The following is a 16,260-nucleotide window of genomic DNA, read 5'->3' on the forward strand; positions in this document are numbered from 1 at the left end:
ACCCATATTAGAGCTTGTCAGATATTATGCTTTCCAGTTTTGGTGCAATCTTACAGCCAGTGAATGGACTGCGGATTGAATATGAGTAGTCCGCAGGCATCCCATCTAGGGCTACAGTTTAAATTGTTCAGTAAGATTCAGACTGTTATGCTGCCATGACAGTAATTGGCAACAGGGAAAACTGACCTTAAAATAAAGCAACACATTCTTGCTTTGCATTATAATTGTGAAATAACATATTTTAAAATACAGTGATATGTGAAATTGTACTAGAAATGTGTGTTTGTATCTGCATATAGCAGCCTATGTTTAAGGCCCAAGTCTTACAATTTTTAAATCCCCCACAGACTAAAGGGTTTGTAATCAACTGTTTCACCTCAACAGTTACTGTATTTCAATCAGTCTAATGAGCTTATTAATGTGGAAAAATAAAACAAACCAGAGAAAGGTAGATTATTATGCATTGTAACAACTTTTCTGTAATCATAATTTGAAAAAAAAAAACACATACTACATCGAACTGGAGTTCATTTTTTAAAGTTTGATTTTTAGTGGCATTGCAGTCTTGCACTTAATGAGCTCTCAGTGTTGTTTTGTGTTTGTCACATCAATAGTCTCTGCAAGTTGATTATCTGCCATGAATTCTTCTCTAGCCAGTGTCTCAAAATGACATTTCAATATCTCTCCTCTAAGAACCGAGTTACTCTGAGAAGCATCCATCTATTGATCGACATTGTATTACATTTTCTTTCTTTTCCCTCCATGTTGTTAGAGAGGTTTGAGTTTTACGAAAATAAAAGTTTGTCTCTTCTAGACACTTTTCAAAAATTACTGAACTGAAATCCAAATTTACCCTATTTACTTTCTTAATACACCTTCCCTGATCTTATTGTGTTCAATACATCAGTGCATGGTTTTCTAAAGAAAAGAATAAAAAAGTTTGTCTCTGTAATTTTTCATCAAAATGTAATAACTTTGCCTCTAAAACTACTTTCTTTTTTTATGCCACAAATCTCTCTTAGTTGTTCAGCCCCCCCTTTTTTCCAACTGACTGGCTCCTTTCTGCTTTAGAATGCCCATTTTTCATGGTCCAATGAATTCTAAATGGATAATATCAAGTCCTGCTCTACCCTTTTCCTCACTTGAATATCATGTTTCACTAAGAATTAGCTTTCTGAAATAATGGGTTTAAATTGCATTTTAAAGAACAAAGAATCTCAATGTTTTATCTTAATTTAACCATCAAAACAGATTCCTGGGTTTAATAATTATGAAGATCACAACTTTTGATAACAAAGCCACAACAAAGTCTTTTAAAACTGCAACACTATAAAGCTAATGTTTTGGGGTTACCAGTTTTTAAAGAGAAGGGTGAAAATACACCACTAGCGCCACTGGACCTAGAGCAGTAATATATTAAAGGGCAGTCTAGACAACTGATTAGACTCTAATTAGAGTTTGAGCCGATAGCTGGGTCTCGGCCTCAGGGATCACATTGCCTTTAGGACCAACAATCTAAGACTAACGTGTCGGAGTTAATGACTTCTCAACTCTTTCGAGAGATTGTGCACATGCTACATGCACGGTTATATGCGACTTGTCATTTTTCTGTGCTAAGCATTATACTATAATATACTAACAGACTTGGGTATCACCCCATTAAAACATGTTGAATAAATAGGAGTGATATTAATGCGAAAAAAGGCTAGAGGGTAGATACTTTTTTGTCCCCATGGTGCCTAATTTTTGGCATTGCACATGCAGATGAATAAAATACACATATCCCAAAACAAATAGAATTCTGTCAGCTGTTTGGCTGTAGTTTTTTTTATTTATTTATTTGTTTGTTTGTTTTTTTGTGTGTAGGGTCGATAAACAGGTCACTTTTCATGACCCTGAGGATACACAGAGCTCACTTTACATAAAACCAAGGATTTTAATTAAGACGAGGTCAAATTAAAAACTCAACTGGCCTCTATTAATACAAAAGCAGACAATGAGTCTGTCCCTTTATATTGTGTCAGCGATTAAGCATTGAAACCTTGCTGAAGCAGTGTCCTTTTATGCTCAGAAGGAAAAACTATTTAATTCTTTTATGAAGTACCGTTCTAGATTTTAATCTAAAAATTAATTACTGGCTGAATTAAGTGGCTATTAAGATTGTTGCAAAATTAGAAAATGGGCATTTCATAATCTGCACAAAGAGAATTATGCCTAAGGGCTGGTTGTTATGGGCAAAATTGTGATGGTATTTTCTAATTACACTAACAGTTTAGATCATGACATTGTTATCTTTGCTCTAATTTCAGTGATAAAAGGAATTACTGTATACTAAATAATCATGTGGAAATATCCAGGTTTCAATAATTCAATTAAATACTTTACACATGAAGGGTACCTCATCACATTTGATTATTTTCTCTTTTTCTTATTTCAACATGATGGAATCAAATGGAAATGTGTTCTATATTAATGAAACAGATTGCGAGACAAAACTCCACTCTTGTGCTTGATCATACCACCCAGATGTACTTTACTTTGCTTAAATACTTGATTAACTCAGGCATCATTCGTACACATCTAATTGAAACTCCAGATTTGCCTTGTCTGCAGAGAATAAATGTCTATGATGTAACCTTTGGACACCAGTGTATCGCAATGCACAGTTGAAATTATTACTCTTTCTCAAAGTTTCAGTGGCTATTGACTGGACGTATTGACTGAACAGAACTGAGGTTTGATGTTTTCCAATCTTTTTTGATCTTTAACATATTAGGCTACATTCAATAAATGTCACCACAGTAATGGTTTATAAAATCTAAATTTGTAATCTTTTGATGCCTGTGTTTGAATGAATGTACTAATGTGAGTGCTATTTGCCCATGAAAAAAAAAAAAAAAAAACTCTCTGTTATAGTGCTAGGGTGTTGTGGGTGGTTAATAGTCTCGAAAATCTCGAAAAATGTCTCGAAATACGGTTTGGGTTTCTTCTGTTTTTCTTCCTTTTTGCCATCCTTTGTCATCTACCAAAAAAAAAAAAAAAAAAAATGTTTTGTTCTAAAGTGACTTGAAATTGAAGATTCTTCATTTAAAATGCTTTTAGCCAGGTACAAAACATTATCTGAGTGTGCTGGAGCTGCCAAAAGCATAACCAAATTATTTCTAAAAGTCCTACATTTAGAGCCAAGTTTTCTCAAATTTTCCCAAAGAACAAACCTCTTATTCACTTCACACAGCTCAAAGAGTCATCAAAAATTAATAACCTCTTCAAAATATTGCAGTCTGCCCATCCTTATCCTCTTTTATATAAAAAATGGTGGGGAATATTTTATGCTAACTTCACTTCACTGAACGCATATTAAGGTTTTTGTCATTGAATAAGACAAAAAAGGGAAAGTTATCCACTATAGAGGAATTGCAGCCAGGCTGTATTTCAACACCGTTAACAGCAGGACCGTGAGTGTTTTGATGCCCATTGTTTCTGCTCAAAACTCTTTGTTTCTTGCTAAAGTATTGAAGCTCATCAATTATTTTTTATTTTTTTTGTTCTGTCGTTTTGCAGCATGTGAACTGATGACACAAGGGATCCTGGCTTTGGTCACGTCTACAGGCTGTGCCTCGGCCAGTGCTCTACAGTCCCTGACAGATGCCATGCATATACCACACCTTTATGTCCAGCGAAACGCTGAGGGATCACCCCGTACTGCATGCCAACTCAATCCAAGTCCTGATGGAGAGCGATACACCCTCGCAGCACGACCGCCTGTCCGTCTAAGTGATGTCATGTTGACGCTAGTTGGTGAGCTGCGCTGGCAGAAGTTCATCGTCTTCTATGACAGTGACTATGGTAAGTGATTGATTGCAACAGGAAATCCTGCTTTTGGGAACAGCTTATGTGTTACATTCTCTTGAACAAATAATGCTGAGCATTTGTTGTGGTATGATTCCATATGATAACTTTAGTGATTGGTTAAAGTTGCGTTCAAACTAACAGCGATTAAATCGCTGGATACCCTTGGAGTCTCGTAGCTGTTTGTTTGTAGTAACATGGCTTTGCTGTTAATTTCCATAAAGTTGAGCTCTGCTAAACTGTCAGGCAGATAGAATGATTGCTGCCTGGTCATATTTTCAGCTATATATTTACAATAGCTGAACACCTCAATCAACAACACAGTTACTGTACATTACAGTTGCACAAAATTATACAGTGTGAACAAATGGTGTCACAATGTTCATGAGCAGTGTATAAATACTGACTAGTTACTTGATATTATCATGACATTAAGGATTTTGTTTGAGCAGATTTTGTTTATTTATTAACTATAATGTTGGTAACACCTTACAGTAAGGTCTATTTGTTAACAATACTAACGATAAACAATGTTTTTACAAGCTTTTATTAACTTGTTAGTTAATGTTAGTCACTAAAAATACAGTTGTTCATTGTTTAATTTGCATTAACCAATGTTAACAGATACAATTCTGATTTTAAAGTATGTATTAGTAAATGTAGAAATTAACTTTAACTAAGATTAATAAATGTTGTAGGAAGTATTGTTTATCATTAGAAGTGTTAGCATAATGTATTTACTTTTGTTAATTATTAATATTCATTTTGCATTAATTGGTTAAACTTTACAATGTTAAAAATAATGTACTAACAATGGAAGAAAAAAAAACAATTACTAATTTAAGATTGGTTAATTTATAAATATACTATCATTAATTGTTAATTCCTGTTCATGCACAATTAACAAATGATAATTTATACATTAACATTATTATTGTATATTATGTATTATTAATATTAACTAAAATTTAATTTATGGTAGTGGTCATTCCTGGTTCATGATACCATATGTTAATGAATTGAACCTCACAGTAAAGTGTTACTTCATTAAATAATAACTGTGGTACAGTCAGGGGTGGAAAGAGTACTGAAAAAAAAAAAAAAAATGCTTAATTAAAAGTGCCATTTCTTTCCAAAAAAAAAAAAATAAAAAAAAATATGTAGTGTGAGTGTAGTAAAAGTGGTTGTCCAAAAAACCACTTAAGTAAGAGTAAAAGAGTAGGTTATTTAAAAGTACTCATGAGTAGTATGTAGTAAGCACTGAGCTGCGGATTCTATCCCCTTATAATAAACACTGTACCCTGCAATTTCAAAAATGTAGAAAACCCTGTACTGTAATTCACATTCTCTCACACTGACAGATGCAGTATAATGCAATGGGTCATCAGTAAGGTGCATACTGAATTTGGTCCTCCAATTTCAGTCCATTAAGCCATGTAAGCCATATATCAAGCTCTTAAACTAAACCCATCAAGATGTAAAGAGCTGCCGACTGCTGCAGGATGCACATGAGGGGAATACAGTGCAGACTGAGCATCTCTCTATATGCTGCAGTAAATAATGATTAAATAATGATTAAGGCATATTATGATTAAATTAATGGGACAGAAGACAAGTTTCATAAGATTCACCTTACTACACTGAGCAAAGCAGTGCATGTAGGACAGCATGTTCATTCTGTATGAGCACTGAGCGTGCTATTGAAGCCTTTAAGCAGAGATTGTTGTAGTGGGTTTGTAGATTGACTTGTAAGGGCTCCACACAGGTGCAGAACATGAAGAACTGGCTCAGATGACTGCTTTACGAGTCCTTGATTTTACTTCACATCCATGAAATAGTGGCAATGAGAGAGCAAGAAATGCTAGAACTCCATTCAGAGCAGCTGCTCTGGTCTGAACTTTAGAATGGAATACTAGTAAATGGAACACAGATTCAGAAAAGTAATTTCTTTGAGGCTTTGATCAAAAGACATTAGCAATGAAGTAGAAGAAAATTACAAGGAACCAAAACTACATGGGTGGTCAGCCCAATGAAATGAGAATGACACACAAACCTGTGAACACTTGCCTCATGTCCAACACAAATTAAGTGATCCACACAGGGAAATGACCTACAAGATTTAAAATAAACTCATTCTAGAGGGTCACAAAATTGTTCAGTTGTTCAATTGTAGTGATTTTTTTTCTGTTATCCTACAGTCAAACCAAAAATTATTCTGACACTAGGTAGATATATATATATATATATATATATATATATATATATATATATATATATATATCATTTATGTAAGTGAGGATAGCAAAATATAGTAAACTGTGACATATTATACCCAAAAATTATTCATACCAGTAAAATTTATAAAAGTTTGGGACCAAAAATTATTCAGACACTTTGACCTGACCATGTTTTGCTGACATAATTAAGATTAATGTTTTCTGATCTATCTATCTATCTATCTATCTATCTATCTATCTATCTATCTATCTATCTATCTATCTATCTATCTATCTATCTATCTATCTATCTATCTATCTATCTATCTATCTATCTATCTATCATCTATCATCAAATTCCGAGCTCAGAGCCCTCCCCTCGGACAGTAAAAATGCATACACTTTTACATCTGATTATTTGTAAGTGTGAATTACTGCAAAAAATAAGCCTGATTCTAAAGTGTTACCTCAATAACAATAGGCTACAACACTTTCTAAATGACCTTTAAAACAAGTATGGTTATTCATGTGTCACTTTCAATCTTTGCAAGTCTGACTTTTAACAAACACATTCAAAAGTATTTTTAACACAGTGTTATGAAGTAGAGAAAAACATAACACAATGACCTCAAATTATGAAACGGCAGGCCAGAAATACAGTATTCATCAAGTCACCCATCACTGACAGGTACTAAAAAAATAATTTTGGATCAAATACAGTATGTACCAACATGTCCAAAAGTTGATTTTTTTTTTTTTTTTTTTTTTTTCAGCAGCAGCAAAAGGCAAACTTTTCCTAGCTACGTAATATTTTTGTAATAGTTTAATCAAATGGATGAAAATATAATTTTGATTCCTGTAGCACTGATTCCACAGATTCAGAAGAACTGCAGTGAGCGATTCTGCTGTTAAATGCACATGCTTACTCAAGTTTTTACCGTTGTCCTCCAAAGCCATCTCAATATCACTGTCTCTTATGAGCAAAAGCATATAAAATGAGGGGAAGGAACTAGACATTTATTCAAATTAAGGCTTTTGTTGGGCTTTATTGGGAGCAGATGGGGCTGAGGTATGGTGGTCCAGGGCCAAGCTCAGACCGGACTCTAACTGACAGCTGAATGATAATGATTAAAGAGAGACCTTGGATTTCTGTGCTTTTTCCCATCTCTCCCCTGTGTCTCCCTTTTGCTCTTTCCCTTCTCAAGCTCTCCAATCACTGTCACACACCATTTCTCTCTCTCTCTCTCTCTCTCTCTCTCTCTCTCACACACACACACACACACACACACACACACACACACACACACACACACACTGTCCTTTGCTCTGAGACATCAAACACTCAAGAACAAACGCACAGAGCCAGGCCTCTGAAACATGTCCCGCTCACTTCCTGTGATGCTGCGATCTGCTCTGTTGTGTGAGTGTGCGCAATGTCCCTTGAAAACTACAGCACAGCAGGCTGGACCAAGTCAAACCTCTGTCCATTTGGGAATTATGACCATTTGAAATGCAATATTTTCTGTGTTTGCTTCATCACCTATGAACAAATAAGAAAAGACAAGAAGAACACTAACAGCATGAAGGTCTAACGAAAGTCGCTCAGCCGTCCACACAGTGCCATACCCCTCACAGTTTGTTGTTGATGTATTCCAACACTTCCTCTCACACATGACTTCATTGCTCTTTCTTCACAGTAGGGTCCTTTTTGAAATGGCTGTCATTCACTAGTTGGCTTCTGTGCTCCCTTTGGAGTGGATGAATATCGTCCTCATAGACACCTCCTATACAAAGTCCCATTTCTCACTGAAACGCTCCTCTTGTATTCTTTTTGCAGCCAGCATCGAGATACCCCATTGTTTCGTAGCCTGCAGCCTTTTTCCGAGGTGCACCATGGTCTTTATGAAATCAGAAAAGCAGAGGCTGCCAGAATCTGGAATTTCAATTCACAAGGCTGTTCTCCTACATACAGTACACTGAATATTATGCAGTAGTGAATGCCAGACCCAAAGAAATACTGACAGGCTACAGTAGGGTTCCTTAAATCTGACCCTGGAGGGTCAATGTCTTGCAGAGTTTAGCGCCAACCTAATCAAACACAGTTTAGCAAGCTATCAAGGTCTTCAATAGTTGCTTATTAGTTGGAAGGCTGCATTGCTCTTCCCTTTTTATGCCCTTCGCTTGCTAACTTTTGTCATTTTCCTTATAAAAGATGAAAAAACCTAGTTTTAATAAATCAGCTTATTGTTAAGCACACGAATAGTCTATCTCAGAATTGCATCAAAACCATATGGTTTGTTTACACTCCTAAGTTCACAATATTGGCAGTATTCAATTTTAGGTGCCAGCTCACATTTTCTTAGGATGATCATTACCTGCTGAATAAAATATAAAGTATTTTTCATACAGTTAGGGTAGTCCCGGTGCAGGGCATAAATCAGTCTGAAAAAAATACACAGAAGTCCTGAGGTTGGTCAGTTCATCCATCACCAAACATCCTTCCAAGACAATCCTCACTCTAGATGGGTTTAGCTGAGCACTTTATAGATCAACACAGAGGATTCTCACTGGAGTTTGCCTGCATGAATCCTTGTCAGCCGCAACCTAGCAGAGGAAGAAAAAGGTTGACAAAGACATTATCATATAATAATGCGTCAGATAATGCTCAATGACAAATACTCTAAGTCATATGCTACATTCATGCCACGTCGTAATTATCCGAGATGACAACATGTGACATTCTACTCAGAGCTGTTAACATCCTTGTACTGGGAATTATGCATTTCTATGGCAACCCTATCAATGGCTAAATTCATCTGTAGCAGTCAGGAGGTACAGTGGTCATCTGGTACAAGTAAGGAGCTCCCCGAAAATTCCCAGTTTACAGGTTTATTACAATTACAAGCTCTACGAGAACGTGAACGCTTTTTACAAGCTGAAATCTCATAATTATGGTAATTACGGCATGGCGTGAATGCAACTATACATACCTGGTTTACTGTAGAAAGAGCTGGCCATTGAAATACCATCAGGCTGATGTCAGGCTTGTCGTTGACAACTTTTCTGTGAGGAGCAAACATTAAAGTTAAAGTCTTGATAATGGCACCAGACTTTATGGTTTACATGTAATTGTGCACTGTGCAGTATGCAGTTTAATAAAATAATCAGCCTCAGAACAGGTCTCAGTAAACCCATATGACATACAGCTGATATGGAGTTTTTGGTGAAGGCGGTGATGATTTTCACTGTTCACAAACGGTCTCTCAGGGGAAACAAAGAAATGATAAAAAGGTAAATGTTTGGGAAACAATGTCTGTAGAACTTGCCAAAACAAATGTTCCAACTTCTCATCAACAGCTCCTTGAATTCACACACAATGACAAAATGGCATCAATGACTGCAGCAAACCAGTGTGTAGGAGGCGTGGTCAGGAGAAAAACTTAATAATTTAAGTGCATTTAACTTAAATTTATTAACACATTCAAATTATATCCAGAAATTAGTAGAATATACTTATATTTTATAATTAATGCAATCAAACTTAAATATGTTAAGTATATTGTAATTATACGTTTAATTAGATATAAAATCCGGGCTAAGAGTGTTGTCTCGGATAATTGGCATCACAATTGTGTTGCATTGTAGTACATGGAGCTACCTAAAGTAGTACATAAAATGTTAGGTTGGATTTGTTTGGTAAATCAGGCTTAAATCATTTGTTCTTGCGTCTTGCCATGTCCGTAAACACAGAAAAGAAGGTACGGCTACTGTGTCATAGGGGTTGAACGACTTCAGATTTTTTTAAAGTCGACATTTATGTGATTAAATTCCAGTCGACGTCGACTAGTCATTAATGAACAAATAAGGGGCTGTTCACACAGAACACACTTTTCCATGTCAATGCGCTTTTCCATTGTTTTTCTATGTAAACGTGCTAGACAGACATGTATGACGGTTGCGCTCATGTTTTACATCTTTTGCAGCGTCTTGCGCATGACACAGCATTCTAAAAACATGGCGCTTAAATTCAAATGTTCAACTTTATTAAAAAAAAAAAAAAAAGAAAAAAAATGCGTTCTGTGTGAACAAGTCTGAACCTCAAGCTGAGTCTGGAATGCGGGTTGTCTTGTGCACAGTTTTGGCATATGATGCTGACCACAAATATTGCTCCTACATAACAGCTTATTTTTATCAGTTCTTTTGACAGATAAAGTAGCACAGTAAAGATTACATTTTTTATGAATGCATTAGTGAGAGAGTGATTGTGTGTGAATTAATTCTACCTGACAGCTTCTCTCTACAAATAGTGAAGCTCTGGGTTTTAGTTACTAAGAAATATATGCTAGAACTTTTTAGTTCTAGCATATAATGTGAACAGGAATTGTTCTGACAATGTTATCATTCGTATTTGAAACTTTTCAAAAACACAAAGGAAATAGTTTTCAGTTTTTAGTACACTGTTGTTTTGATTATCAGAACAATTACACAGGTTACCACATTTACAGTGCAAGCCAAACAAATTTACTAGAATTTACTAGAAGGTACACACACCACAAACCAGAACTGGATGACATGACAGAAAATGTAAGTTTCCCTTATTTCATTGTGCCTTTGGCTTGGAACTTTTGAATTTTGAAATATTCTGCAGAGTGTAGTACTGTTCTTTCTATTCTTTCCAATCAGATAAAGTAAAAGAGTATGCATTTTTGCTGTCCGAGGGGATGGCTTCCATTTTGTTGATAAAAAAGGTTTGAAACTGTACAATGCTCCTGCACAATGAAATACAATCTGTAAACTCTTACATGCAAAAGAAAGAATACAATAAACCCACTTAAGTAAAACACATTTCCCATGATTCATAACAGACGCCTGATGATGTTTTCCATAGCCCAGGACGAGAGTGGATAGTATAGTCATTTGTAACCACTGAACTGAGTTCAAATGATTCACCATAGCATCTCGCTGACAGCTCATGCATATATCGGTTGGAGCCCTACATATGCACAGCTCATTAATTACCTTTGTTTTGCTGAGTCTTTCACTAGCTATTTATGCCCCACTGCTCTAGTGTTTGGAGTGTAAACACTGTGTGTGACCATAGAATAGTGTTATCTGTAAACGTCTTAAGATGACGTCAATGAAATAAATGTCATGCAAATAAAAGCAGGAACTGTATACTATATCAGCAGAGGTTAAAAAGGCCAAGATTAACTGGGGGGACCCTATATGGGGGCATTTTAGATTTTTTTTTTTTTCATTATTTTGGGGCACTTAATTTATCTAAACAACATTTTCTTGAATGCCAAGACATGCAAATGAACAACAGTTATGAACTGTGTTGCACAAACAACACACACTCGTGACAATTTGTAACCTTTTTACATTTTGGCAAATTTGTGGTGAATGTGTATGAATTTGTACAATCTAATTCACATGGTTTTATACAATCTGCTTAGGTTTAGGGGTGGACTTTCATGCTTAATGCTTTTCTAAAAATCATGCAAATTTATATGAAATTGCCAACTGGTAAAGTAGTTCGGTTTTTCATAAGATCGAATTGGTCCCAAAACAAACAACTTTTCGAATGAAGTGACTTTTTTTACTGTAAGGAAAAGAAAAAAAAAACCTGTACCACTGTCTGCATGTATGCAAGATAGAAATTACATTACACATTACATTGCTAAAAACCATTCAGTCTCCTTGTCTTGTTTTAGACTAAATAAATCTAAATGATATAAAATACTTATAGAGAAGGTTTTAGGGAAGAGTCATTTCCTTCAAATTCTATCCTTCAAATACAGTAGTATTTTTCATAATATTGGGAAGACCACAAAAGTGTGCATCATTGATCTTTTTTCGTGTAAAAAGTATTTTCTCAGAACATGAGTTCTGCTATTTAGAACACAATTTAAGTGGAATTATTATGTGCCAAGCAATCCTCACTGTAGTTAAAACATTAAAACATAGCATACCACAGGAAAAGTGTTCAAAAGCAATGAATCCACTACAAATATTTCTATTTAAATTTATATAAAAAAGTTGTAACTTCTGGATAATGATTTCATGAAATTCCAGTGCTTAACTCCTTTAATGAGAATGGCATATTTAATCTAAATGTGTATATCAAAATTAAAACCAAAATCAAACTCATTCATTACTTCGCTCACACCAATAAAAGAGTGCATACGCATGGTCTAGAGCAGGGATCTACAAACTCGGTCCTGTAGGGCCACTGTCCTGCAGAGTTTAGCTCCAACTTGCCTCAACACACCTGCCTGGAAGTTTCTAGCAAAGCCACTGGAAGGCAAGCCTGCAACCTTTAGCCAAAAAAGCGTAACGGCTAAAGCTAACGCTCCACCGCCCGCGGTACGCAGGGAATGAGACCAGAGGCTGTTTTTTGAATGGAAGTCAATGGACGAGAGGCTTCATTATGCTGAATAAACAGCTTTTGTGGGGAAATAGCTAATCATTTAATTAATGGACTGCCTGTTTGCCAATCTTCAGAATGTTTTACACTAAACAATACTTTCGTTGGGACCTATATGTAGATTTTAGCTTGATAAAAATGTATTTTTTTAAGAGAAGGCAGACTAGGGAATGTTGCGACTGACGTCACTGCCATCACACGATAGGCTGAGAGGTGCCACACGTGACTAAGTTAGCCGTTACGCTTTATCCAATGGTAAGAGATACAGACCCTCTTATCTCCCCATTATATACAATCTCTGTTTCTAGTATGCCTAGTAGACCTCGATTAGCTGGTTCAGGTGTGTTTAATTGGGGTTGGAGCTAAACTCTGCAGGACAGTGGCCCTCCAGGACCGAGTTTGGAGACCCCTAGTCTAGAGTGTCCATACGGTGCGCACATGTTTACGCCTAGTTTATATTTTATAAATCCCAAAAATTGCGCGTTTCACATTTCTATGCCGATTTTGTGTTTATCAGGCCCCAGGTCTGTTGTACATCCAAACTCAATTTTTGCACATCCAAACTCAATTTTTGCACTTCCAAATTGTGTAGATGGGCAGCATTACTTTACCAATATGCAATTTTGAAAAAAACAAAGTCATGATGCAAAAACTTTTACCATCGTGCATGATTTGTTAACTAATACATTTTGATGTTTGCGTCACATGATTAGTACCATATGTATAGCTTTTCTGATGTTTTAAATTTTCTTGGTAGCACACTTGATGCAGAGTTGGAGATCTTGTGTACGAGTCATGATAAAAGAGCTCATAGAAGCAAGCTAAAATGGCATTATTGCTTCAGCAAATACATTTTTATCTCACATTTGCTTTATTTATTTATTTATAGGTTTAGTGTAAGGGGCACATTAATGCAATAGAGCATTAACCTATTAGCACCACTTGCCAGACATTTATTTATGAACTGCCATGATACATGCATTAACCATTATAATTTGGAGAAAAGTGAACATGCTATTCAGTGCCAGTCACTGGATGTTTCACTTTGAAACTGCTATGAACTATGATTACATGCAACACAATATAATTTAGTAAAAATGTACCACCCGTAAACATTTTTGTCATGATGTCTGTGTTGTTTAATAAACCTGCATCTGTAAAAAGAAAAGGAAAAAAATAAAAAAATATATATATATTGCTTATAGCGCCTCTTGTAGATGCGTCACCTTAAAGGTGAAGTGAATTTTGCAGATTATGTAAATGCATCTCAAAGATGTTGGCATAACTATGGCAAAAATGCCACCATGCATGAAATGTGAATGTGCGGAAAGAGCTCGTCAGTAGCTTTTTCCTAATTTGTTTTAATAGTTTTCTGCTGTTTTCTGCTGCATGGGAGGTTTGTTTAGGCTTTGTGTGAGCCTGCATAATGCTGTTCATGATATGATTTATCTCAACAGTTTATCATTGTGAATGGGGTGACTTTTCAGCAATTTCAGTAGGCTGATGGCAATTCCACTAGCAGGGCTTCATTTGCTAATAATATTCCTCTAATTACTCATAAATGAACGCATTGTTCACCATGTAAATGAATTAATTGCTCATTTACACCCCTCACTTTTAATAATCTTTAATTGTTAATTTGGGGCTATTTCAGGATCCACTTGCATATTGTTTGACAGCTCATGAATATTTAGAGAAATATGTATATGGGGAAAATTAACATACAAAAATAAATAAATAAATAAATAAAATAAATAAAAAAATCAGTACAAAAAAAATTGACTCAATTATGTGGGATGAGCCACAGCTCAGTGTACTGACAGTATGCTTTTATTTGTGCTTAAATGGTTTAATTTTTACTAAATACTAAAATAGTATTGTTTAAATACTAAATACTTCTGGGAATAACAACCCAGAACATAATTACATAATTAAAAAAAAACACCCCAAAGTCTTTATACATTTAACGTAAATCTCTCTCTCTCTCTCTCTCTCTCTCTCTCTCTCTCACTCTCTCACCTGTTTTATTGTCCACTAGCTGAAAATCATAAATCGCTGACCCCATAGAAGAATACAAGTACAAGAGAGGCCTCAAAAGCTGTATGATTTGAGATATCATTCACGTCAGTAGGACAAACGGTTCACAAGTTTACACTGAAATATAATACTTGGGTTTTGTAAGTATGAGCAATAGTGACAGTGATGCTTGCCTAAGCAGCCACCACTAAGACTACATGACAATATTCAGCTTTAAATGATGACTGAATGACCAAGTAAGGGAGTCTGTGGTTGTACGCTATATTTTCTTCATTTTTATCATTATAATGGTTGGGGTTGTGAACCTCTATGTTGATATGTCACTCGGGAAACCACTGCCACATTTTTTTTTCCATCTTTCATTTTCCCCTTTTTCCCCATAGGCTTGTTCTATGAAAGTCATACAAGCTTGCCCATCTGGTAATCATGTCAAATTTTGCTTCTCACTTTTGGATCTTTTCAACCCATATTTAAATTCCATGTAGTCACTGCCATTCCCAGGCTTTAAATCTTATCTTGTCTTTTTTTTATTTTTTTATTCTGACCCTGGTCAAACACATTTTTGGATAAACTGGGAACTCTTTTTGGAAAACAAGAAGTTGGGACAAGTAGAAGTTACGTTCCACCTGTCCCTCAGGGTGATATCATGTCTAGATTGATGAACCCAGTCCCCTGTCACTCAACAGACAGTGTGTCAGGGTTATGCACTGTTTAGTTTACTTCTTGAGATTTGGTTTAGTCTTCGTTGCTTTCTGTGTGACAGTCTCTCCTTGCCTAATCAGTTGTTGATAAATAATTGTTGATTGAGTTACCCAGGTGTTGTGTGTTGAGTTAATGATCGCATCTAACCCAGCTGTTTCACCTTGGTGCAACGCTCCCTCTGCTCCACCATGGACTGTCATCTCTCAACCTGGCTCCCTCATCCTTCTGACATCTCCTTGTTCCATCTTTGCTCTGGCTCTGCCTTGGTCTTCCGGATCAATGGCTTTGCCTCGATCCTCCACCCCTTTGACTTCACCGGGCTCCTCCTTCCCTCCAGTTTGGCCATTGTCCTCGACCGCTCCGTCTCCACCCCGGTCTGCCAGGCCCATGCCTTCGCCCCAGGTCTACACCATGTTTTGCCCCTCTCCAGCTCCACATCCTCCAGGAGCCCCTCCCACCCTCCCTCCTTTGTACTTTATGCGGCGCAAGGACACGCCTTCCGGGAGGGGGAGCTACTGTCAGTGTTATGCACTGTTTACTTTTGAGTTTTGGTTCAGTCCTCACTGCTTTCTGTGTGACAGTCTCTCCTTGCCTAATCAGTTGCCATAGTTGTTGATTGAGTTACCCAGGTGTTGTGTTTGTTAATGATCTCTGTGTGTACTTAAGCCCTCAGTTTACTCACTTCAGTGTTCCGTGTTGTCTATGTAACATGGTTTTTGTTTCCCCTGAACTTCTCCTGTGTTCTTCTGTGGATTATATTAAAGACTCTTTTTGTGCAATTCATCTTTGTGAGCTACTTTACTACAGCTACATGTGACACAGTGATCCAACTGCAACCTGTGCAACTTCAAACTTGTTCTATCAATGATCTCTGTTACACTTCTACTACTGTCAGAACTCTTCATTGTTTCATTTCAGCAGGTCCTATTCCTCCTACCTATCCACATTGTGTTCACTCAGACCCACAGACCCTCTAGTTTACCAGGATTTTACTATAATCCTTAAAGGTGCCCTAGAATCAAAAATTGA

General features: G+C 36.3%; 1 protein-coding gene across 1 annotated transcript in view; it reads left to right on the plus strand.

The window, feature by feature from the left end:
- Positions 1 to 16,260, plus strand: part of grid1b (glutamate receptor, ionotropic, delta 1b) — a 463,740-nt gene that overhangs the window by 228,501 nt on the left and 218,979 nt on the right. Inside the window, 1 exon segment of the mRNA XM_048170087.1 lies at positions 3,562 to 3,846. Within this exon segment, the coding sequence (XP_048026044.1) occupies positions 3,562 to 3,846 (285 nt within the window).

The sequence above is a fragment of the Megalobrama amblycephala genome, linkage group LG20 (assembly GCF_018812025.1).
Source record: "Megalobrama amblycephala isolate DHTTF-2021 linkage group LG20, ASM1881202v1, whole genome shotgun sequence".
NCBI classification, from domain to species: domain Eukaryota; kingdom Metazoa; phylum Chordata; class Actinopteri; order Cypriniformes; family Xenocyprididae; genus Megalobrama; species Megalobrama amblycephala.